The following is a 26,349-nucleotide window of genomic DNA, read 5'->3' on the forward strand; positions in this document are numbered from 1 at the left end:
CATATCTTGAGATTACACCACGCAGGTTGTCATACAACTTCTCCTTGAATGTATGCTCCCTTATGAATATACTGGCCTCAAAAGCAGCATTAATCCTCGTATCTTGGAGAAGTGTGCACCTATGTATAACACTCCAAGCCGCACACAAGTTGCTTTTGCTATCTTTGATGCACGCTTTGAGTTTTGTGTGTGCACCTTCAACCCTGTGCAAAAGAATAACATTAATATTAACGGTTAATAGCATACAATGGAATGAAATGTCAGTGTATAAGAATGTACTGTAGTTGTGTTCCCCATGTGAATATAATGATCAATAACATACTTCATAAACTTTTGTTTAAACGACAACCAAGTTTCCTTGATGTATTGGATGAACTCAGAGTGCTCCCCACAAAGTGAACGCAAGAAGTTCATACTCGCATTAAACTCCTCCGCAGATGCAGAATACATGACATTACTTCATGCGTCCCCGACATCTTCCCTCATCTCCTTCGATTGGATAGTAAGCTTGCACTTTGCCTTCACATTCTTAGCTATATGAAATTGGTATAGCAAGTGAGTAGTAGTAGGAAATGTGGATGCAGCTGCATTCATCAAAGCATTATCTTTGTCAGCAACCATGACCTTTGGCATATCCTCCTCCCTAAGTATCAACCCTTTCAACTTTTGAAGCGCCCATGTAACTTCAGATTCACGCTCATTGCACATTTAGCCAAAAGCGGTGGTGTATGTGTATCCAACTTATGTCATACCAAGCATCTCCGGCAATGATATCCTATACTTGTTGATTTTGTACGTACTATCAATCAAGACAACAGTAGGATATTGGTTAAACAACTGGATGGAAACTGGATGTTCCCAGAATAGAGAGCGAATAACAGTTGAACCTTCTTCATATTTGGCCTAGTGCATGTACTTTTCTTCCTCCAACAACCTCATCAAATGTTGGATCTCTGTTAAAGCTCCCCTCTTGGCCATAATGTGTGTCAATCGCTCATTGTGCACTTGCCTTATGGTAGTCAGATTTTGATGGTTGGCATTCTTCAATGCCAGCAACATGTTACCTGGCTTAACTTTGTTGTCAACTATTTGACCCACCATCGCTTGTTCTTCACTTGTAAAGCAACCAGGGCCGGCCTTGGGCCTGTGCAAGCAGGCCCACAGCCCAGGACCTCCAAAAAGAAGGGGCCCAAAAAAAATTCTCATTAAACTTTCCCTTAAAAAACAATTTAGTTATAATAATTATTGTTTAAGATGTTATTAATGACTTGAGCTGGTCTAGTGGTTAGTAATTGTATATGTTACTTTTATGTACCGGGTTCGAACCCCACCTTTTGGCTTTTGACATGTTATTTGTTAATTAATTTGAATTGAAAGAATACAAAAATTAAAGCAAAATGCTGCGTTGCTTGAATTCGAACACGCGACCCCTGGCGGGTTGCAAGAGACCAGTTGTCAAACGAACCAACATAATGGTTCTGATGAAATTTCGAACGTTAAAATTATTAGGGGTCCATTTTTATTATTTGCCCAGGGCCTCCAAAATATCAGGACCGGCCCTGAAGGCGACCTACATAGGCATGACCGAGGAGGTTTCCGGCTGGCTCATGGTTGTGGTATCCACGTACTACAGTCAACCTCCATAAACCATCTTATGTTGTGTGTCTCGCCTTGAGCCTGAATGGACAATCACAGTTTTTGGTTCTTGTTCCCTTCCGCTTCAACTCAGGCTTGTACTGAATGTACTTGCCACCCCGCTCGCACCCCAATATAACCAACTGCCTATTTTTACTCCTAGGGCCCTTGCTCCCGCAATCTGACATTTTTATAATAATTACGAAGCCTAATTGCCTTCCTACATTCAAACCCAATCCAGAACCTCATCCCCACTAGCAAAAATCTACACACATTCACGCATACAGATATCACATATAAATTCAGCCCATATCATAGTTACTTATCAGTGAAGGTACATGAATATGAAGCTACCTTATCTGTGGTATATTGTTGAGGGTAGCCGGCGGCAATTGGCACATCTCCTCCGACGTCTACATTTGCTAACTGTTTGTCTTTCCTCTTTCCTTCAGGCATGTCCACTTCGTATGATTTAGGGAGACTCATTCTATAATGACCAAAAACAAACAAACAAATAGTAAGCAAAGCAAACAACAACTGTGTACTGCAATATATCGCACGTTGAAAGTGCGTTCCAGTCGCACTCATGGAGTGTGACATAAACACTATTACGAAGTGCGAAGGAAATATCACACGCTAACAAAGAGTGCGATAATAACGCTATCTACTGAATGCGATAGTAACACTCTTAAAAAGTACGAGAAATCAAGATCGGAAAATTCCAGTAATTTATCTTTAGACCAGGAAATGGAGGAGGTCGGTTAGGGGAGGCGACTGATGACGACAGCGAAGAACCAGACTTCGGCGGCGGACGATGGTGGTGGCGGCGGTGGTGGTGGCCGGAGACAGGAGTTGGGGGAGGTTGGGAAGAGAGAGAGAGAGAGAGAGAGAGAGAGAGAGAGAGAGAGAGAGAGAGAGAGATATGGGGTGGGGGTGTTTGAAGAAGAAAGAGGAGAGAGAATGTGAGGATGAAGGTAAATCACTTTTTAAATTTTTTTCATTAAGGGCATTTTAGACTTTACACACATTAATGGGGGTCTGAATATATGTGAGAGAGTTTTAATAACAACTCCCTAAAGATATATGTATCACATGAGTCAGCAATTGCATTTTCCAAATAATGGACCTTAAGATTAATAGCGTCGATTCATGTTAGGCATCTCCCTTGATCTTAATCATGTTACTAGACTTAACCGCTTAAAGGTCGTTGTGGACGTCAACAAAGGTTGTCAGAGGACAGTTGAGTTGCCCAGTGAACAAGGGAACTTTTGCACTCGAATTATAACTTTGAAAATTATAATTTCAATTATCACATGTCATTAATCTACTAATTCACTAATATGGATATCACACAAAAAAATGCGGATAGCAACAGAATTAAACTTTCTCTTTTCTGTTTTGTTTAAAAATTAGGAAATGGGAAAGAAAAAGCCGTCAAATCTCACATGTTGAAATCATCTCAGGAAATTTGAATCAATGGTGTTCTGATAAAATCATAAAAATTAAAACGACCCACGTGAGCGTCGTGAATACATATCCAAGATATACATCTTAGATTTTTATATACAAGAATATATTTTATGATGGATATAGCCAAGATATGAATACATATCCACCCAGCTCAGATCCTACATCGCGAAGATTCGAATCTGAACGACATGCGTCAACGAGTACGATAACGATACAAACAGAAATGACTCCAAGTCCAGCTATGTCTACTCATATAAAACATAAATGCTTAATTGTACTTTTGGTCCCCCAATTTTAGCCTTCTTGAAAAATCTTTCCCAAACTTTAAAATCAGCAAAAAAGTCACTAACGTTTACACCCGATGCAAAATTGGTTTTCCGTCAAATTCCATCAAAAAAACTAACGGAATATTCCTCAAAAAATTAATTAAAAAATTTAGTCTCTGAAACATTCATCATCTTCATATTAAAAACCCAGAAATTCGTAATCTTCATCAGATTTTTCCTTCGTCTTCATATAAATGAGTAAATCAAAATTAAGCTTTCTCATCCAAAAATATTAACCAAAAAAGCAAAAATCTTCTCTCTCATGTAGTCACACTCCCTTCCTCTTGCATAGAACTGAAACAAATTTCTCCACAAATATCAATATTCTCCAAAACTTGCAAATTGACAAACTAGATCTTGAAAAATACTCACTTCTCCATCAAAATTCTCTCACTTCTCTACGCAATCAGGTCTGGAAAAACTTCAGAGGCATCACAGATCCAACATATATGAAAAAATACACACTTCTCCAAGTTTTCGTATGCATCACAAGTGAGGAGGAATTTCGTGAATTGATGATTTTACTCAACTCTGAGTCTCTTATTAGGTGAAGGTGAGGGACGAATCTTCATCAATTCTAGATCTAGAGCCCAAATTGAAAAACCACCATTGAAGGGGAAGGTTGAATCTGGAAACCGTTGATTTCATCAAATCCCATGAACAAAACTCAATCTTGTGGAATATGGAAGGTGAAGACCGAGTATTGGGTTTGTTGTGTTAAAAAGTTTCAAGTTTTAATATTTCTAATTTGATTTGGGTTGAAAAGCTTGAAGCTTTTGTTCCTGTGTTTGAAGGAAAAGAGAAGTGAGAAGGTAGAAGGAGTGAAGACCGGATCTGCATTGGTGTTTTGGGGTTCTATGAGTTTTGTTGGTGGTTGGGGTATGGTGGTGGCTCGGTGTGGGTGAGGTTGGGGGTGGTGGCTCGGTTGTTGCTTCTTCATTATTTATGGGTTGCTTGGTTCTTTGAAGAAGATGAACATTCATCAATTTCTAGGTTTTTGTTTTATATTTTTTCCAGAATTCGTTAAATATTGGATGGAATTGGAAGGAAAATCAATTTTGCAACTGGGTGTAAATGTTAGGGACGTTTTTTTGCTAATTTTAAAGTTTGAGAACGATTTTCGCAGGAAGGCCAAAGTTGGGGGATCAAAAGTGCAATTAAATAAAATTATGAATTTTAATAATGTACTTCTGTTCATTTTTTATTTTTTACCCATAAATATAGTCATCCTTTTCATGTATAAATTTTTTTACATGGGAAAGATAAATTGCATTCTCCAGAAATCGATCTCTGGATCTCCTCTTACCCAATTCATATGTCTCCCAGCTCATATTACTTGGGCTATCATATGAGGTCTTTCTTGTATAAATGTGTATGATGGTATGTTTACTATGGAGAAGTAAGAGGAAAAAATGAAAATAAAAAGATTAAAGAAAAAGATATATATGGTCGAAAATGAATTTTAAAAGAAAAAGAAATTAAATGATACTCCAAAAAACAAGAATATTATGTACTTTTTAATTATACTTTTTGATAAAAATAACTAAATGGTATTTTTTGTGAAAGTAAGAATATTAATGAAAAAATTTAATTTATGTGTGGTTACAATTTCAGTACCCAAAAAATGTGTTATTACAATTTTAGTATCCCAAGAATGCGTTATTACAATTTTAAATCCATTATATATTCAATTGAATCAAAGTGAATGTTTATTTGATGAGTTTAATTTTGATGCACCGACGGTGTAAAGTTTTTTTACACCGTCAACCAATTAGATTTCAAGGATGTGTCATGTCAATTAATGAAATTAAATAAAAAGAGAGATTTTCTCACATCCTTGAAATCTGATTGGTTGACGGTGTAAAAAAACTTTACACCGTCGGTGCATCAAACTTTTTCTCTTATTTGATTTGATAGTCAGAGTAGCTTATCTTATCTTGGAAGGCCGTATGTTATTGATAAATGAATAAACACGTTGAGTGTACCATGAATCATGTACGATAGGTGATAGGTCTCTGTTCCTTATTTGACTGAAAAAGTTCACTTGATTACGTAAGAAAAAAAAGAAGGGTCTTGCCTGCTGAACTTAGATTAACTTCATTTTTTTTTATTTAGATTAATTTTATGAATTTAATTTTTTTTAAAATTAAGTTTTAAATGATTGATCAACGTGTGATTGATTCAAGTAATAAATGTTTACTTTTTCTTAAGCTATGTCTCATATACATATTCCAGTCTAAATCGATTAAAGATGAAAAAAAACTCGGCCGAAAAAGTTTGTCCAACCATGATACGAATATTTCCGGTCCGAGTAAAATTGCCTCCCATAAAAGTACATATAAGCACCAAATAAGTTTTAAATGGAATAGTTTATGAGTTTAATGGATATGCACTGTCAGTGTAAAACAGTTTTACACTGACAACCAATCACAACATGCCACATAGGAGGAATAGTAAATATCATTTTAAATTCTAATTAAAACAAAGATATATTTTATGATGTGGCGGAATTTAATTGGGCGTCTGTGTAAAAAAAGTTTACACTGACGGTGTATTTCCATTAAACTCATAGTTTATATTAACATGGAATTGATTTAACTTTCAAATTTTTTTGGTGTTCATATGTGATTTTTACATCATTTTTAGTCACTTGAAATTCTCTTCAATCATTTATGGGTGATTGCCGGGAAGGAGAGGGGGAAGAAGAAGAGAAAAATGGGAAAAAAAAGAGACAAAGTATTATTAATTAATAAGATTACGCGTAGACACCTAGTTATATCTAACTAAAATTGTTGAATCATTCAATAGGTGAGAAAATATTTCAAAAATGTTTTATAACGTCACAAAAACTATTTCAAATCAATCAAAACTCCTCAAGGGTCCCTGAATAGTAGTTCAAGTAGTGAGAGCTGAGTAGCATATAAGTTGTGTAGGGGAATCAATCTTTGAAGGTTGTCATTTATCTTTCTGATGTAAAAAAAAAACTAAAACAAAACTCCTCAAGGACAAAAAAGATAAGTTTTTGTTCAGGATCATTTTAAATTCATGTGTACAAGTTAAAGAAAAGTAAAAACATATTAACTCAAAATATAATTTTGAAGGATTTAAACAATTACTGAAATCTCTATTAGGATTAAAATGAGATATACTCTACATTTAATATTATCAAACTAATTACAATTTAGTTTACAAATCTTAATTTTTTGGTACATCGGAAAATTAAAATAAGAAGAAAAAAGCTACAAAGCTAACAAATCCCTAGCCAAGATGAGATTAAGCTCAGGAGGAGGAGCCTCTAAGCAAAGATAGGAGAGCACTAACAAGCTGGACCCAGACCAGCTAGTCAATCAGCAACATCATTTTCATTCCTCGGGACATGCACAAGGAGAACATTCCAGTCATGCTGAAGCAAATATTTGATGTCCATTAGCTCAGAAGCTAGTTCATGGAAGTAGAGACGATCCCCATGGAGAGCATCCACCAACTCTTTACAATCCACCTCACAAATGGCACTCCCAATATCCGCCTCCCATACAAATCTTAATTATACTAACCTTTAAACTTAAAAAAAAAAACTTAAAAAATGATACAAACTTAATTCTACTAAACTCAATTTTTCTCCGTTATTTATTAGATTTTGATTCCGTTATACTCATAATTTCAATACTATTAATAAAGTGCTAGTTTAGTGATAGTCTGGTAGGCAAGTTAGATCTCCATAAAAGTAAAGACATAAGATTAAATCGATCATATACCATTTGATAAGTTATTTGATAAGAGAAATGATTAAAGTTTTTTTTTTTTTAATTTCAAAGTAAAAATGAAATAAAATAAAATATACCATTTGGAAAAAAATGTTGACCACTTTTATCAGCCAATTTACAGTTCAAAACCATATGCATGTTGACCACTTCATAATGTTTAAAATAAAGCAGTAATAATGTGAAGAAAACATAATATTGAAATAAGTTGTGCCTTACCCCTCCATTTAACCAAAAAAGAAAAATAAAAGGCTAGACATATTGCGCTGTTGCTCTCAGACACGTGAGATAATAGTAATGAAAAAGAAAAAACATCAACAACCAGAGTGAAATTATTTCATGAATAAAAGATATATTATTATTTTGAATAAAATTAAAAATAAATGCAAATGTTCCTTGTACGTGACTAAATATTATTGGTTGTCACTTCAAAGTTATGTAATACTGACTTCACAGTGAAACACAAGGAAATCAAAATAGAAAATTATAAAAATTAAAATTAGAACCGCATCTTGACCACTTTAATAATCAGCTAATTTAAATAGTAGAAATAAAAACCATATGCTTAAAATAAAACAGTAACAATTTAAAGGTACGTTCAAAAAAAAGTAGGTAACATAAATATTAAAATAAAAGTAATAATACAGAAACTATAGTTTATAATTTATAAAAATATCAATGATTAGATAGGAAAAATGAGAAAAATAAATGTTAAAATTAAGAATAAAAATACTACATATGTTGCGATGTCAGTACTCTCGGACACGTGGCGGGTCCCCTATTATATGATTGATTGATATCCCTTTTGGATATCGCCATTCTTCCCACGGCTCGGGGTCAATGTTCTGAAAACCGGACCGGACCGGCCGGTTCGACCGAGAAACGGACATCCCACCGATCCGGAAGGCTTTAAAAACCGGGAATTATTGAACCGGAGAAAAATCATAAAAACCGGTTAGAAACCGGTCAGAACCGGTAAAACCGGGCGGTTCTGCGGTTTAACCGGTTGGTAAAAAAACCATTTCTTTTTTTGAAATGAAAAAAAAAAACCATTTTCCAAACAGTACCTATACGATCAACGTTAATAGCTGGCGGGCACCCCCTTGATTTCCACCCTCTGACAATTAGTATTAGTCATTTCCATAAAAAACTGAGCATTTATTATTTTTTTGAAATAGAACATTTAATACTCACTCCTTTGATAAACCAAAAAGAATAGGTAATAAATAAATTGTATAGTTACCAGATATTGTACAAGCCAACTTTCCGATTTTCAAGAAATTAATGCAATGATTGAGAAAAAAAAGGAAGGAAAATTAAACGTAATTGAATCATTTCCTAGGTAGTTTAAAAAAAAACAATTTTAGGTGGCTCTCTATCATTTCATTTATATGGAAGTTCTATTTTATTTAAATATAGCTTTTTTTTTTAAATTCTCATATTTAAGATAGTATAAATTATATTTTTAATAGTATTTATAATTAATATTTATTTTTAAATACTATTTAAATATCACCGGTTGGACCTCGGTTTGACCCCGGTTGAACCTTTAAACCTTAAATCAGTGCTTCCACCGGTTCAGTGACCGGTCCGGTTTTCAGAACATTGCTCGGGGTCCATACAAATTTAAAAGAGGATAAAATTGATATAATTAAGTGTCAGAAAAAGGGTTAAAAATGTATACCCGTTAGTTTAATGGTTGACCTGAAATTTATGAAACAAAATTCTTACTTTTTCATATTCTATTTTTTAACGAAAGAAAGAGAAGAAATAAGATGAGTAGTAAAAAAAATCGAAATATGAAATAGATTTTGTAAGTATTTAGTATTGATAGAGATAAAAGAAAAATAAATGCGAGTGGATCATTTTTTTATTTTATTTTATCAAAAAGAAATTTTTAGTCACATATACTCCCTCCGTTCCAAAATGTAAGTTATTTTAGAATTTGTACTATATTTCAAAATATAAGTTGTTTTGCAAAACCAATGCATTTTTTTCTCTTTCTTCCTTATATACCCTTATTTAATATTATATCTCTTAATTATCACCTTCAATTTTCACCTATCACAAGTCTCACTATCCACTTAACCAATAATAACATTTCTCTCTCCTTAATATCAACAACTTTAAATGGGGGTATTTCAATCAAAATATTTATGAATTAATGAACTCTTGAACAATGTGCACAACCTAAAACAACTTATATTTTGGAATATAAGCAATATTTTGTTGGCAGATGATAACTAACAATGTTTGGACATAACATGAAAAGGAAAAAATAAATAAATAAACAAAACTTCAAAGCGCATTTTCTTCACAAATTGAAGATCAAGATGAGGAAAAAAATGCATGTGCCCCGCTTCATGCCGCCTATCTCTCCTTTGCTTATACAGAATCAAACACGGTTGGTTTGTTATCTCTTCCCAACTTTCATCTTCACAATCACTCATTAGCACTTTGGTTTTGTTTGGTTTAAAAGATAGAAAGAAAAAAGAGAAAAAGAGAAGAAAAAAGATGAATAAAGAGTAAAAGAAGTAAAATAGATTTATAATTTTTTTTGTATGCTAGAAACAGATAAAAAAGAATAATGTGAAATAGAGGAAGATTTTTTTTTTATAAAAATACATTTTTATAGAATCTGGTGTTTCTTGTATACTTTTATGATGTTTATTATCCCTAGGCTACTAACCGAAAAGAGAGAGAAAAAAAAGACATGCACTTACGAGTTGCGATAGAGTTTCTCTCCAATTTAAAGAGATTTGGAAAAGCAATGAGAACCACTACTATGATCTCTTTATGCCCGATAGTTGGAAGAACCAAATGGATGTGATTTAATCTCTCTCGCTGAATTCTTTCTTCACAAACTCTTTCACCCAAATTATGTTGTATCAAACACATCTTTTATGCTCAATGGTAGATCACTCTATTGACTATAGTATATGGGGTATTCCACAAACTTTTTCAAGCTTTTTTAATATTTATGTGTTGTTTGTATTATTTACCTTATAAATTTTGTATGTTCTTAATACTCTTTGTAATTTTTTTCTCTCACTACATATTTATATGTGTATGTATATATTGCTTCACAACTCAAAATTTATGGATGCATTACTCTAACAAATAAATACCCAAACTTATCACTAGTCTTATAATATATTTGTATTTTCATCAGTGCACTTTTCAGAGGAAATTCGAATATTCTTTTAACTAATTCACGTTCTCTTGTTAATTGGACCAAATGTAGCAATTTGAAGGTAAAAAACTAAAAATATAAACACACATTCAATGTATTTGGACCTACTAACAAAGTTGGACCTTTTATGTATAAAAACATGTTGACAAGATTTTAAAATTCAACGATGTGATTAATTAAAAAGTACTTCAATTTGTTACGAGAGGTATAAAAATTATTTTAGTGATCTCTACGTCTTAAAAAGAATCAGTTTCTGGTCATCGTTTTCACACAAAGGAAAAGAAAGTACTGCCTGGATCTCACCTGGGACCATTTAAAATTCGATAATGCAAATAAGTCAGACAGCAAAACTGGTCCGTATCATGCCTTTCCCCCCTCATTTTACGGTTCTTCGTACCATAGACACCTAACCTTTGGCACGTAGGTTCATTAATGGCCATTATTGAGATGTCTCTTGCATTTATTTTATTAACAGTTAGTTGGATTAAAAAAAACACACAATAACAATAGTAATATTTTTTTTTTGAAATTAATCATTATCAGGGATAATATCAAAAGTTTTTTTTCTGACAAATCATTCTTCATATATCACACTGTTAAAAGATTTAATTTTCAGCTAATACTTCAAAAGCTAAACTATCTACCAATTGTGTGGAAAATTTGTTGGTATTTAAATGTATTTTTAATTTAAGAAAAAGCACGAATGATGTCTGAATATATAATTATTTTTTTAATTATTATATTATAAATTTTTTTAAAAAGACTAAACAATAGAATAGTGATAAGTCAGTTTTTATTATTTTTATGGAAGTCATAAGTCAGTCTTTAAATAAGGAAGTTGAGTTATTCAAAATAAAAGAGACAAATTTGCAATTTAGAGATAAGAATTGGATGAAGCAAGGTGTTTGAAGGATTGCCACGTCTCACATGGTCGTTTGGCACTCTGAAAAGAAAGCAAGTAAAAGATGGAAAAATGTTTGGTAAACGTATAGTTCATAGTTGGATTGGACATTGGAGATATCCTTAATAAATATGATGTATTTTGGTTTAAAGCACATCTATTGTGACAAATTATCAAGTATCAAGACAGCTGAGCTGAATCCACATAAATAAGAAATAAGAGTATGATAAAAAGAAAAATTGAATATATATACGAGGGTGGATTTATTATTGAGTGCTTGAAAATGAGAATTCAAAATCAAAGAAGTTCTTAAATGGTATCAATATAACTTTGTCCTTATAAAATAAAATAAGAAATATATGATTTTGGTTTTTTTTATTAGGTACATAATTTTTAAATATTACCGCAATTTAGTCAATATTTGTTGTTTTGTTTTATTTGGCTTGATTCATGCCACAAAAGACCAAAACGATTAAAACATGGTGATATCTAAAACTTAGGAACTTACACCACATAAAAAATAGAGATTAATTTCTATGCACCGACGGTGTAAATAAGTTTCACACCAGCATTTAATCACATACCTCTATTTTGTTAGCTCTTAATTAATTTTGAATTTAATAATATCTAAAATAGAAAATGGAAGATTGTGATCGAATGATGGTGTAAAACTTTTTACACTGTCAGTGCATAGAAATTAATCTCTAAAAATAATATGGAGATCAATATCATCTTTTTGCAAAAATATGATTTTCGAAGGAGAAAAAGAAAGAACCAAAAATATGTATAGAATATATATTATGCACTAATAATGTATTTTTTTTTCAGTGTCAACTAATCAAGATTTATGATATGTATCACATGCATTTAAAAAAAATGATATGTATCACATGAAATAATTAAATTAAGTATTTTTTGTTACAATTAATATTTATTTAGATTACCCATGTAATTAAATATGAGATAAAACGACCTTAGTCTTAGATGATCCGTTAATATTTTGACAAATTTATGAAACTAAAATTTTCAAGATACAAGTTATAAAATTACTATATTTCTTAAGACTAGACTGATTATATCTCATATTCACTTATGTTAATTCAAACAATTCCTTAAATTAAATAAAAAACAGTTTTTGCCATATTTTTAAAATTTAATTAATTAAGAATGTAAATGTCTTCCTAGCGGTTAGAGGAAGAATGAAGGATGATTTTCTCTTCTCAATTAACGTTCTATTGGTGTTGTTTTAGGTGCTCATTTTTAACTATTGGAGTCTTCTTTTTGTGCAGTTTAATAAGTTTCTTTTTAGCCTTTGTTATGAGTGTTGTTTTAAACTTTAAATAGACTTTCATTTCAGTTAATTTTCCGATGAAGTAAAAAAAGAAATAGACTTTCATTTTCACCGGAGATCTTGATCCTTTTTATGTTGGGTTGTCTGTCATTCTTATCCCTCGAGTGAATTTATCAATTATTATTAATATATATATATATATATATATCTTCCATGTTATTATATAATAAAGAGAGACCTCATTCTGATTAGAGACTCAAACAAAATTTCCAATCCTACAATAAGCCACATCATCACTTTTTAATTATTTCAATTTTCAAATTATTTATTTATCTTTCATTCACTGTGTATTTTTTTTTTCTTTTCAATATCCTAAAATATCTCATTTAATCAGTTTTTTTCAAAATAATAGATTTTTTTTTATGATAATCATCTAATCTTTTTTTTTTTTTGTGGAGATAATCATCTAATCTTCGTCGGTGGAGCATTGTTCATATTCAAATCAAAACCTTAATTTTTAGATGCAATCAGAAATAAATACTATGTTTGTCCGAAAAAAGAAATAAATACCATTTTTCCTTTGTGGCCCTATGTCATTCTCCTAACTTGTCTGTGTTTTTTCCCCAACGTACAGTGTCATTTATTTATCACTCCCTATTGCAATTTTACAAACTATTGGAACACTCCCAATTCTGAAGATTTTTCTTTTGGAAGATTTAGGAAGATATACTTTTTGGACTTTAAAATCACTTATTTACTTTTAACTTATCTATCTCATTTTTTACTATACCCTGCAACAATTCTCTACCGGTACTTCCTTTGATTGTGAGGAATGATCAAAGTGTTTCTCTTATAAATCAGTTACGTTTACTTGAGACATTCATTTTAAAGTATTAAGAAATAATTAAAACTTCTTAGTTTTGTTTTCCTATTATTGATTTGTATTATTTACTAGTGTTTTTTACCCGCGTGTTGCACAGGGAATTTGTTTATTGTATTTAATAAATCGATTAATATTTTAAATTATAAAAAATTTAAGATACTAAGAAGGTAAGAACAATCATAATAAAGATGTAGATATTTAAATAACATAAATTCAGACACTCAAGTCTAGTGTTCTGTAAAGTTTTGCATATATGAGGTATAACTGAATTTTGTTTGCGAAGATGTATACACGTGTTGCATAAAAGGTATTGCTTTTGTGTTTTAGATATGTAAATATATAATTATTGTTTACATTATTAAAAATACACTTAAGTTATAAAAAAATTATTTTTTTTTACTTCGTACAAAATTTCATTTTTCATGTAAAATGTTCCTTCCCGTGAGATTTCGTAACTCAAATATGTTAGCACTAATAAATTTAGGTCATAAATTTATAGTACATATGTATTAATATTTTTTATTCCTCATACTATTCTTATTATAGTTATATACATATAAATATAATTACTCTTAATTTTTCTTAACCTAATATGAACAATTCAAATATATTCTAGTGTTTTTTTACTCGTGCGTTGCACGGGGAATATGTCTATCGTATTTGATACGTCAATGAATACGCTGTTTAAAAAAATATATTAAACAGATGAAATAGAAGAGTATGAAATGCGAAACAAAGTGAATAAAAAGACTTCTCTTTTAAGCCTGATCCAAATCAACAGAAATTCGTTTGACATTCGTCATAAACATGAAGACAATAGAACAAATCACAAATATAAGGAATTACCAACATATTAAACAACATATGAAATAGAATAGTCTAAAATGCTAAACAAAGTGGTCAAAAAGTCTTAAATTGAAACCCTTGTTGCATAGATTGAAATTCGTACGATTGAATAACTAATAAAAAGATTGATCCAACGCGCGGGTAAAAAGAATGATAACATAAACCAACACACTGGCTTCTAAATTGAACAAACAAATGCTCAATATATCAAACTTTGAATTCAGATTACTAAAAACACTCATGTAGGACTCATATTCCGGTAACACTCATGTTCAATTATCCATGTTTCTTGGTTGAGTGTGTATTTTAATATATTTTGAGTCGGTTATTGCTTTCTTATATTGGTTATTAAAATTATAATGGAATTAATTAATTTATGATATTAGGAGATTGAGTTTGTTAGAAATAAGATATGATAGTTATTTGCTTGCTTTTTGAATTTTAAGTCGAGTTGCGGGTACATATAAGAGAGGAGATGACTGATGCAGTATCTTAGTTAATTAGGGAAAATCTTTTAAAATTTTAATGTTTTATAATCCCAGCACTACATATTTTATTTTTATATTGTAGATCATGAGAAAGAATAAAAGGAGAAATCAGGGGATTCCGGTAAATATGCAGTAAATTAGGCTTGAAACTTTTCTTAATTTGAAGAGATAATGAAAACGGTTTCAAGATTTGTTTTGGAAATAAATTTAGTAAGGAGTAATCTAGGTAAATATTAGATAATTAGATAAAATCTTTTGAAATTTGGAATGACACGTGTCAACTAAAGAGAAACTATCTAATGGAATAACACATGAAATTTTTTTATAAACAAAAAATAATACATTACCTGGTTTATCACCTAAAATAGCACGGTTCTACAATCAAGAAATGAGGAATTTATAATTTTCATTTACATTAAATATAATGTTACATAGTGGCTGAATTTTTTTTTAGTGATTTTTGCTAGTTTTACTTTGATTTTACGTAATTTCTAGTCAAAAAACGTTGATATTACATGTTTATTTTTAATTCTTTTTTTTAAGTGTTTATTTTTAATTCATGAGTGCATGATATATTTATCGAATGAAATTAAAATATGAATTAAAGGAGTGTGCATCCCAGTATTTCCAGGTCGAATTTTAGAAAATATTTTTTTAATTAAGATAAAATCAAGAAATAAACAATCTAAATCTTAATCAAATAAAAAATTTAATAAAGTACTAATTAAAGATAAATAAAAACTACCAAAATCTAGCAAATCACAATAAAAACTCATAAAATCCTGAATTAAATAAAAATCTGAAAATTCATTAAAAATACCATACAAATTTGATTTTCCTCTATTTATAGCTCATCTCGTCCTAGTACTAAGTAACTACTATAATAACATCTAACTAACCTAGCAGTCCCTGATTAATTTCTCCTTCTGTTACATCCTTACATGAGTTTGAAAATTTAAGTAAACACTCCTCTTAGGTGATAAATGGAAAAAATGTAGAAATAACCGCAGTCCGCAGCTAATGAGAAAATCTGCCAAATTCACCTAGCAACCATCAAATCTTTGTGTGTCCATGATAGCTCTATGGACCCTCAGCACCAGATCAGCTCCATTTTTCCTGGAATTAACATTAAATAAAAATAAGACAAATTAAGAAAAAATCAAGAAATAAACAACCTCAATGCTAATCAAATCTAAAATTTAAAAAGATACTAATTAAAGATAAATAAAAACTATCAAAATCTAGCAAATCACAATAAAAACTGATAAAATCATAAATTAAATAAAAATCTGAAAACTCAATAAAGACATAAAAAATTAATACTCTCAAAATAAAATAAAAGACCCAAGATAAAATCAAGAAATAAACAACCTAAATCCTAATCAAATCTAAAATTTAAAAATGTAATAAATAAAGATAGATAAAAAGTACAAAAATCTAGCAAATCACAATAAAAACTCATAAAATCCTGAATTAATTAAAAATATGAAAATTCAATAAAAATACCATAATTTTTTTTTAATTTAAAATTATTATTCATAGGGAAATAATGCATTCAATGTGTTGAAGAAAACGTTGTAAGAATGCAAGAAAAATATCATAAAATCATCCAAAAACATAGCAATATGGTTGGTACTTCATCTATGTTCTACCAAATAACAACATCGGTGTTCTACATTAAGTCTAAGCCTACAATCCGAATCAGACACCCATCATATAGTAGGACATATGTTACCTTAGCACCCAGCATATAAAGGAAAAGACAACCAATCAATATAAATGGCCAGAAACATAGAAAAAAAATGCCTATAAATGAATCTCAAAACTTTCAGATGATTGATAAGTATCCTTCATCCCCCAGCATAAGAATCAATAATAACAATTCCAATAGGAACTGAAAGATCAGATCTTTGCTACACAAATGTTAGACAATTGGACACATGAAAACATGAGACAAACAACGAAATTAAGCTATCAACTATATTCATCTTCTTATGCATCAAACTTTCAAATTAATTTCATTGGAAGCTAACAATATAGACTTTTTCTACTTGATAATCATGTTATTCTTTGAGAAGCATATAAGGAGTGATAAATTTTTCTTTTTAGATACTACAGTCAAACAGATAGGGGAATGAAAAAAGGGAAACATATAAGCATAACCTTTCTCTCTCGATCTGAAATTATCTTCTCAAAACCCAAAAATCCAAATCAAATTCTCTCTCACATGTGCGAAGGAGATTACTACTTTTAAGGCATGACATGAATCTAAAAACTAAATAGTAAATGTCATGTAAACTCCAAACCTTTCAATGATAGCATCCCATGCTCCTTCTTCTAGATATCCCCATCAACCTTGACCTGTCTTTGAGCCATAAAAAAATTTGAAAATAGGAAGAGAAAATGATATCACTTTTCATAACCATAAATCTAAAAAAAGGGAAAAAGTAATAAATGATGAGAATTCATACATCAACTTTTCCATCATAGATCGTAGCACCAACCTGAGCAATATCGTGAGTCTCAAAGGTAATCACACCGCTCTGCCATGGGATTAACCCCGTCATTACGAATACTTTCTTCAACCTACAAATCAAGGAGAAAAAAATCACAAATGTTATTTAACCCAAAAGTCCTGAAAATGTATAGAAGCCAAAAATATATAAGGACTCTGTTGAATATCTGTTAAGATTTAGTTTATTATTAATCTAACAAAGAGATAAAAATAAACTAAATCTATCTAAACCTATCTCTATTTAAATAGATATTATCTCTATTTAAAAAATTCAATAAAAATTAATTAATACTCTAAAAATAAATTAAGATAAAATCAATAAATAAACAACCTAAATCCTAATCAAATCTAAAATTAAAAAATGTATTTTTTTATGAGAATTAACCTGAGAATGATACGTGGAATTTTTTTTTATGAGAATTAACGTGAGAATGACACGTCACTAAATCAGCCTGATAGAAGTTCTTCTTTTCTAATATATATTGATTAGAGAACTATTGTTTTTTTAAGACAGACCTCCTCTTTTGGAGGTAATTATGTTCGAACCGGAAACATCCACATCATAATGGTGCTAACTCTCCCAATAGAGGTTTTTCCCATTCACAATACTCGAACCCGAGACCTTACTCAAGAGAAATCAAACATGTACCACTTGAAACAACTACTCGTTATTATTGGCAAAATAACTACTGTTTAACAGCGCGCGTACGCGCACACACACACACATATAGATAGGATGTATCATATGAGAAAGACGTTCTAATGTGAGAAAATAAGAATAAATCATTACCGTTAGATTTAATCATAAATGGTCAAGATTAAAACATGAAGTCATGTGAAATTTTACAAAAGTCACATGACATTTTAAAGTAGTCATGTGAGCATTAAATTGTTTTAATCTTAACTATTCATGATTAAATCTAACGGTCGTGATTTATTCTTATTTTCTCACATAAAAGCATCTTTCTCATATGATACATCTATATATATATATATATATATATATATGTATATATATATAAGGGGCTTTATGAGGTTGCTAATCTGTGGACAGAAATCAGCAACGTAATTGAGGCAACTCAAAAATCTTTGTAATTGAGTTCTATCAATAATTTAATCAGCGAATTTGTCTGTAAATTCAATGGCACGATTGATAGGAATTATAGTTCCTTGGTGGATATTGTGTCCAAGGAATTTGATTCTGGTTTGGAAGAGACTAATCTTTGATCTGGAAACAGCAAGACCATATAGGGTTAAAATCTATAACCGTTCATGAACTTTGAGTGAAATTTGAAAACCGTCCCTCTCGGAAAATTATATGAAAATCGTCCTCAGACTATTGAAAATAATTTGGACTCGTCCCTCCGACAGCCCCAACTCCGGCCAGCGCTTACGTGTCTGTCCACGTCAATTAATGAGAGCCCGACGTGTATTTTGTTTTTAATAATAAATATTTCCTTATTATTTATCTTAATTAGCCCTAAATCCCTAATCTCTCTTCTCTAAACCTAAATCCCTAAATCCCTAATCTCTATTCTCTAAACCTAAATCCCTAAATCCCACAGTTTTCTTCTTCCTCTTCTCATCCGTTCTTCCTCTTCTTCGATATGAGTTAATTTTTTTCCCACAGAGACCATCAACAACAAAGGCTCTGAAGCTCTGCAACCCCTTCTTCTCAACAACAACCCACCACCACAACCCAACGAATCACCACCCAACGACACCGACCACTTCCGTTCTCTACATTTTTCTTCCCCATCTCATTCTCGATCTTTCGATCTCCCTCTTTTTTCTGAATTTCAGGTGTTGTTGGGACTTTGGCTGTGATTTGGGAAGGTGTTCAAGTTTTAATCACGTCATGCTTCTCTAAATCCCCCATTGATGCAAAACCCATAAAAAATCCCTCATTTTCATTCGACCTGAAGCTCTGGTTTATGTAGGATGAAATTTCTGGGCTTGGATTTGTGAGGATGAAGCTTTGGAAGCTCTGGTTTTCATTCTTTCCCCTGTCTCCATTGATTTCCTCTTTCTCTCACATCCCTCTCCTTCTTTCGGGGTTTTTGGGTTTCTGGAGAAAGAGGAGAAGGAGGAGGGTTGGGAATTAGGTTTGTGGTGGGGGTATGGGTTTACGATGGGGGTGAGGAGGATGGGTGGAGGAGATGAGTTAATGTTTCTGGAATTTTCTTTTTCTGCTTTAGTTAGAAATTTTCTGGAAATTTGATGAAGATGAAATGTTTAATTAGTTTAATTAGAATTAATGAAATTTAATTAGGATTTATGAAATTTAATTAGTTTAATTAGGATTTGGAAATGATTAAATTTAATTAGAAAAGTAAAAAAATCCAACTAGATTCTTTAATTGATGTGACAGTGCCACATAGGATCGTTAATGACAAATAAGTACGGTGGTCGGAGGGATGGATTCAATATATTTCTTGAAGTTCGAGGACAATTTTCAGATAATTTTTCGGCGAGGGACGGTTTTCAAATCTTGCTCAAAGTTCAGGGACGGTTATAGTTTTTAGCCATATATATATATAATGTATATAATAAACATATTAATATATGCTATCATTTTCACTAAAATAAGGAAATGATGAATCTCAATAATTCATGTTGTTGATAATAATTAAAAATGAATGGGTATCGCTGAGATAAGCAAAGGTGACTATGAATATCCCGATCCCGTGTCAGAGATAGAGCATTATTCGCTGCTCTAACCACTCTCATCTCACTTCAAAACTGTGAGTCTTGTGTCTGTGACCACTCCCCTTTCTTCTCTTCCTCGTTTTATTCTTTTCAATCCACGACAACTTCTTTTTTTCTCATTCTCTGTTTCTTGTTGTTTTCCCCTTATCTATTCCTTCACGCCAAAGTGTACTGCATTCATTTATTCTCTCTAAAAGTAAAATCATCTTCATTACCAACCACGTTCTCCTCTCTGGTTTTTCTTCTTCCTCGCCAAACAGAGCATATCATCTTGTTGATTATTGGATTCGGAGTTGAAAAGAGAATTGATCAATGATGAATGAGTTCGGGTTGAGATGGTGGAGGGGTGTGAAAATGAGACCATCATGGATGGTGCTGTTTGTTTTTGCATCGGTTTTGGCTTCTGTTTCTGCAGAAAGGTTGATCATGAAAATGGAAGTGCCGAGTTTTAATGGTACTGCTCATGAGCCTGGACGCAGTTTCCTCACCCAAGCTTTGAATTTCTTATGGCAATCGGAGGATTCTGGTTATCATCACGTTTGGCCGGTAAGCTTTCACTTTCTTCGTTGGATTTTGTATCTTTTTCTGTTTTCTCTATTCTTAAAATTCAAAGCAAAAAAATTGCAAATCTAGTGATATAAAACTCGCGAGGTCAGGAAGGACCGGACCGACTTTGTGAATCTAATATAGACCGCCTGTCTTACCATACATATTAACGAGCTGGCTCGAACATGTGACTCTATGACTTTAGAGTTACGGGCAGCAAACTTACCGTTGTGTCGAGAATTGCCCTCTTTTCAAATTTTAAGCAAAAGATAAAATTTGGGTTGTTTTTGTTTTTCTCTTCTACTATTATGTCACTTTGGATTTGATTGAGGGAGGAGATATAATATCCATTGACTATTTTTTCATGGATTCTGTAGATGTGCTTTTGTGTATAAGTTTTGGGGGAAAGGGAAGAATGAAAAAGTGGTTTGTTGGATTTTTTTCTTAGTGCTTTCCTGATATGGAATTTGTTGTTATTAACTTGGATATAATATTGTTGTTACTGGGTGTTGCTTTGGCAGGACATGGAATTTGGGTGGCGAATTGTGGTGGGTAGTTTTATTGGTTTTTGTGGAGCAGCGTTTGGAAGTGTTGGTGGTGTTGGTGGAGGTGGTATATTTGTTCCTATGCTTAGTCTGGTCATTGGCTTTGATCCAAAATCATCAACAGCCATCTCAAAATGTAAGAAAGTGACACCTATTCTTTTGCATGATTGTACACACAATAGAAAATCACAATGAGTCAAAATCACTGTGGACATAAGCAACTTCCCTTAACTGCTGGGGTTGACTACGGTGAAATACGGTGATTTTGGTTTCACCGTGATTTTCTATCGTGTATCCAAACATACAGTAATTTTCTTGCTGAGAGAGTTTCAAAGCAATTATGAATGATGGACATCATTAGTTGGTTTGAGCCACATATTGTTTAGCTGATGAAGCAGCAGGACACAAATTAAATTTTATTCTTCAATAGGCTGCTTTATTTTCCACTACTGGTTTTTTAATCACTTAATTGCCAAAAGATAAGGGAAAACAAAAAGTTCTGCTACTTTTAGTTATCCATTGCGTTCTGTTTGTTTCAGGTATGATCATGGGTGCTGCTGTCTCAACTGTGTATTACAACCTTAAGCTAAGGCATCCCACATTGAACATGCCCATCATTGACTATGATTTGGCACTTCTCATTCAACCAATGCTCATGCTTGGTATCAGCATTGGAGTGTCCTTCAACGTTGTGTTTCCTGATTGGTTGGTGACTATTTTGCTTATTGTCATATTTATAGGTAACTATTCGTTTACTGGGCTTTCAGTCCTGCATTCTTATATCAGCTGAGTATGATGTGAGTTGGACTTTTAACCAAATTCATAAAAAGAGTTTTTTTTTTTCCCTTTTGTTTTGAAGTGTTTGTTAATATATCTTATGCAAATGGACAACAAACCATAACTTGGTCTGACTGATATTACTGTTTTGCAGGCACATCCACAAAAGCATTCTTGAAAGGGGTTGAGACATGGAAAAAGGAAACCATTATGAAAAAGGTCTGATATTTAGAAATTTTCACCACTGTAAACAAAGTAACTTATTAAATTTAACCAGAAGAAAACAACATTTTGTTAATAGCAGTGTCCTTGAATTTATTGCCAATGAAACCTCAATTATGGCTTTCTTATTAGTAGTGCAATGAGTAATGTGTTGGTGTTTAATCTGGAATCACTATTTAGAGGCAAACACTATTCTGGGCTAACTGTTTGAAGCTGTGTTGTTTCATTTCAGGAGGCTGCAAGGCGTAAAGAGTCAGCTGGTGAGTTTAGAAACTATTCATTGACACTTAACAACATGTTTGTTGGATCAACTTCTTTTTTTCTCCGAAATCGATTTTGGCTTCATAATCAATTGTAGAAGGATCTTCAAGAAAGTACTTAGAAAAAAAACAATGAAGTTGTGCTTATATTTTTTTTTTTCCTGATGTCTGAATGTATTTAACTTTCCTTTTGGTAGGTTCTGGGGCTGAAGTGGAGTATAAAGCTCTTCCCAGTGGACCAAACAATGGTGATGTAGAAACCAAGGAACAGGAGGTCACTATTCTCTAGTGAGCTCTTATTTATGGATGGGATGATTTTCAATCCATATCTAATACTATGGATTTTGCAGGTGTCTATTCTTGAAAATGTATACTGGAAGGAGTTTGGACTTCTTGCATTTGTTTGGGTTTCATTCCTTGCACTACAAATTACAAAGGTTTGCTCCTTCATATCTACTACAAAAAGAAAAAGAGTTTATCCCAACCATATACATTATCTAACTTGTGACCAATAATCTCCTATTGACAGCAAAATGTTGCTACATGTTCACCAGCATATTGGGTACTGAACTTCTTACAGGTAATTAATTAATTCTGTTCAGGAGTTGCCTCCAGAGCATTATCACTATGCAACTTTTGTGATAATGCATTTGAATGCCTATTAACGCATTTTTATCATAATCAGTTTTACCGAACTCAATTCTATCCAAAATGAATTATGAGTTTATGACAACATTGATCCAAACACGCTCTAAACGATATATGGAAATTGTTTAAAGCGTGCTTTCATTTCCATGTAATGCAGATTCCAATCTCAGTTGGGGTAACTGCGTATGAGGCGTCTGCCCTCTTCAGTGGGCGCAAAGTAATTTCTTCCACTGGAGATCAGGGGAAAGATTTTACTGCATTCCAGCTAATTATCTATTCTGTGTTTGGCATTCTGGCTGGAGTGGTTGGTGGATTGTTGGGACTAGGAGGAGGGTTTGTAATGGGTCCACTTTTTCTGGAGCTGGGAGTCCCACCTCAGGTGAGTTTCAAATTGCAGTTTTCTTAGGCCAATTCTGGTGGAAAAGTACTCAGGAAATGTGCTCCACATGGAAACCAATTTGAGGGTCACAAAATTTACCTTTTAATAGTTTTAGAAGATGTGTATTATGTATATGTCAAGATAGGAGGAAAAAACAGAATAAGGAGCATTATAGATATTTTAGATATCTTTGTATGTGCACATTTCGCAACTGTAAGTAGACTAGTATATTAAAGTTTCACATTGACTAGAGATACAAGTTCTTGAACAATTCTTACACCAGAGAGCTTGCTTTCAGGGTATAATTAGGGTAGCCCGAATTCTAAGAATTTTGTCTGTATTTGGAACTTGAAGGGGAAATGAGGTGCAGGAGTTCAACTTCAAACATTAACCGGATTCATGATCTTGTGTGCAGGTTTCAAGCGCCACAGCCACATTTGCCATGACCTTCTCCTCATCTATGTCTGTTATAGAATACTACCTGTTGAAACGTTTTCCAATTCCTTATGGTTCGTGTCTGATAATTTCTTGCTAACTTCCTTCTACAATTGATTCTTAAACCAAAATCAATGATGACCACAAGCTACTGAAGCTACTGTGAGTACCACAGTAGCTTACGAGTGTCATAATTGATTATGGGGTAAAAGTACCTGATCCAAACATGCTAACCGCGAATTACTTGTCTCTAACATGTGTTTTTTGTGAAATGCTGCAGCTGGTTACCTCACACTGGTGGCTACAATTGCAGCCGTGGTTGGACAGCATATTGTGAGAAGGCTTATCATCCTATTCGGGAGAGCATCTCTCATCATCTTTATTCTAGCCGGCACAATATTTATCAGTGCAATCTCCCTAGGTGGGTATCACAATTTTCTCTTGCTTGGTTTGGTTATACACGTATCCGACTTTGGGATTTATCATGAAAAACACTATGAGCCAAAATTACGGTGAACTGAAGCAGCATCCCTTAGTTTTTGTTGTTGTCCAGCGTGATTTTGGCTTCACCATGATTATCCGCCGTGTATCCAAACATGCGTTGATGTGCTTATGAATTATTCTGAAATGCTTTTCACTCGTTTGATAGGTGGAGTTGGCATTATAAACATGATCCACAAGATTCATAATCATGAATACATGGGTTTTGAGAATCTGTGCAAGTACGGATGATAGAACTGTATTTTGGAAGTTTGTTGATATTATTGAAGTTCCGTACCAAAGCCAAGAAGAACCCAGGTCGCCAAAGTTGACCTCTGCTTAGTGATAAGGCTTCTATCCTGTTGGGTGGGTGTAATTTTTTTGTGGTTGCCAAGTCATTGAGTGATTCCGTAGGAATCTGAGACACTGAATTAGATTCCTTATTTATTGTGTAAAAGCTTTTGATTCATCTTGATTTTTTTAATGAAAATCACGTGGTATTAAATCAGCCCTTCTTCTGCAATTTATTGAGAAGCTGACAATAAAGTGTGTTGGTGCAAAAGGCGGGGTATCCTTCTTCTCTTCCAAACAGGTTGAAATATCTTCTCCCGGTTCCATGTTCTATTTGATTTGATTAATATTTACATGTAGAATTTCATGTCACGTGCCTTCATGAGAACAAAATTGATGTCGTGATTTCATGATATTCAATATTGAACACTATAATTTAATATGTAGAGAATGGATGCTTTTGAGTACAAATTGCAAAAGAAACAAAAAGCAACTCTTCAAAGAAGAGCTCCAAGAGCATCTTTATTGATTGATGTCATAATGCTCTGAGGGGGCCTTATCATGAATAACAAACCCCAAAGGGTATGATGCTCTCAGCTTCACAAAGAAATCAGCAACTTAAGTCCTTAACTACTCTCGCTGAGGATATGAGCAAAATCAACTTCCCGAGGTAATAGGCATAAACGCTTAATGGCTTGAATGATAGAAACATAACGATGCAAATTAGGAATAGGAGAAAACTTCAGAGTAAAACTAGCATTACAATAAATGATAAGCTCATGAAGGATGGCAGAAAGCTCAGCCTTAAGGATATCTGTATAACCCAAGTGACTAGAGAAACCTAAAAAGTAAAAACCAATCCCCAATGTCATTTCTCATCAACATTAAGAGCCATCCAACCCAAAGGGGGGTTTAATCCACATAACCAACTACAAATTTGAAAAGCGGTGAGTCTGGCCAAAAGCATGTTACATATTACGAACATAACTCCGAGCCATAAGAAATAAATGATGAGACTTGAACTTCACCCCATTAAAAATCAAGTCACATCGAGCTCTTCAAATTAACCAAAGAATAATAACAAGTTAAAGACTTGTTGAAGATGCTTAGGAACAGATCTCAATCACAGACATCCTATGACATGAAGAAATGATGCAGTCGAGAGAAATCAACCTTTCTCCAAACACCAACAATGAAATGAAAATATTTGAGCGGATGATGTCTTGCAACACAATCAACCAAAGTCTATAATAAATGTGTAGGAATCAAAAGGAAAATAATGGAATGGAGATAGATGAGGCGAGGGAGCTGCATTCTCTATGAGTGAAAAATGATGGGTCAAGTGAGGGAATGTCACAAGTGAATGTTCACGTGATAAATTCCAATAGAAGTTTTCTAAGAGGAACTAGAGAAAATTATATCTTAAAAACTATAGTGATCGACGTCCATGACCGATTATAAACCTCAAAACTAATAGCATGAGCAAATTTCTCTATACAAAGCACAAATAGATAATGCGGAAGTGATGTGTTTGCCTTAGCCGCCTTTTTGGAATAGAAGAATGTAGTCTCGTACCATTCCAAAAAATGAATAAGGAGAAAGACATGGCACAATGTATAATAAGTGAATCAGTAAGACATAAAAAACCAAGTTTATCAGGAGTATAAGGCAAAAAAAAACATGTCAACACGATCATATAGAGAGGGTGTATTAATACTATAGAAATGAAATATTAAATTATTTCTGTG

General features: G+C 32.6%; 1 protein-coding gene across 1 annotated transcript; it reads left to right on the plus strand.

Annotated features, from left to right (window-relative positions):
• The first annotated feature begins 19,981 nt into the window (after positions 1–19,981).
• LOC130727533 (sulfite exporter TauE/SafE family protein 3) lies at positions 19,982–24,818 on the plus strand. Its single transcript, XM_057578687.1, has 12 exons — positions 19,982–20,564; positions 21,086–21,245; positions 21,649–21,849; positions 22,041–22,105; positions 22,341–22,368; positions 22,566–22,642; positions 22,719–22,805; positions 22,898–22,948; positions 23,174–23,395; positions 23,811–23,904; positions 24,111–24,251; positions 24,480–24,818. Exons 1-12 carry the CDS (start codon positions 20,331–20,333, stop codon positions 24,560–24,562), a joined length of 1,443 nt encoding a protein of 480 aa, XP_057434670.1. The 5' UTR covers positions 19,982–20,330; the 3' UTR covers positions 24,563–24,818.
• Positions 24,819–26,349: the final 1,531 nt, after the last annotated feature.

This window comes from Lotus japonicus, chromosome 1 (assembly GCF_012489685.1).
Source record: "Lotus japonicus ecotype B-129 chromosome 1, LjGifu_v1.2".
NCBI lineage: Eukaryota > Viridiplantae > Streptophyta > Magnoliopsida > Fabales > Fabaceae > Lotus > Lotus japonicus.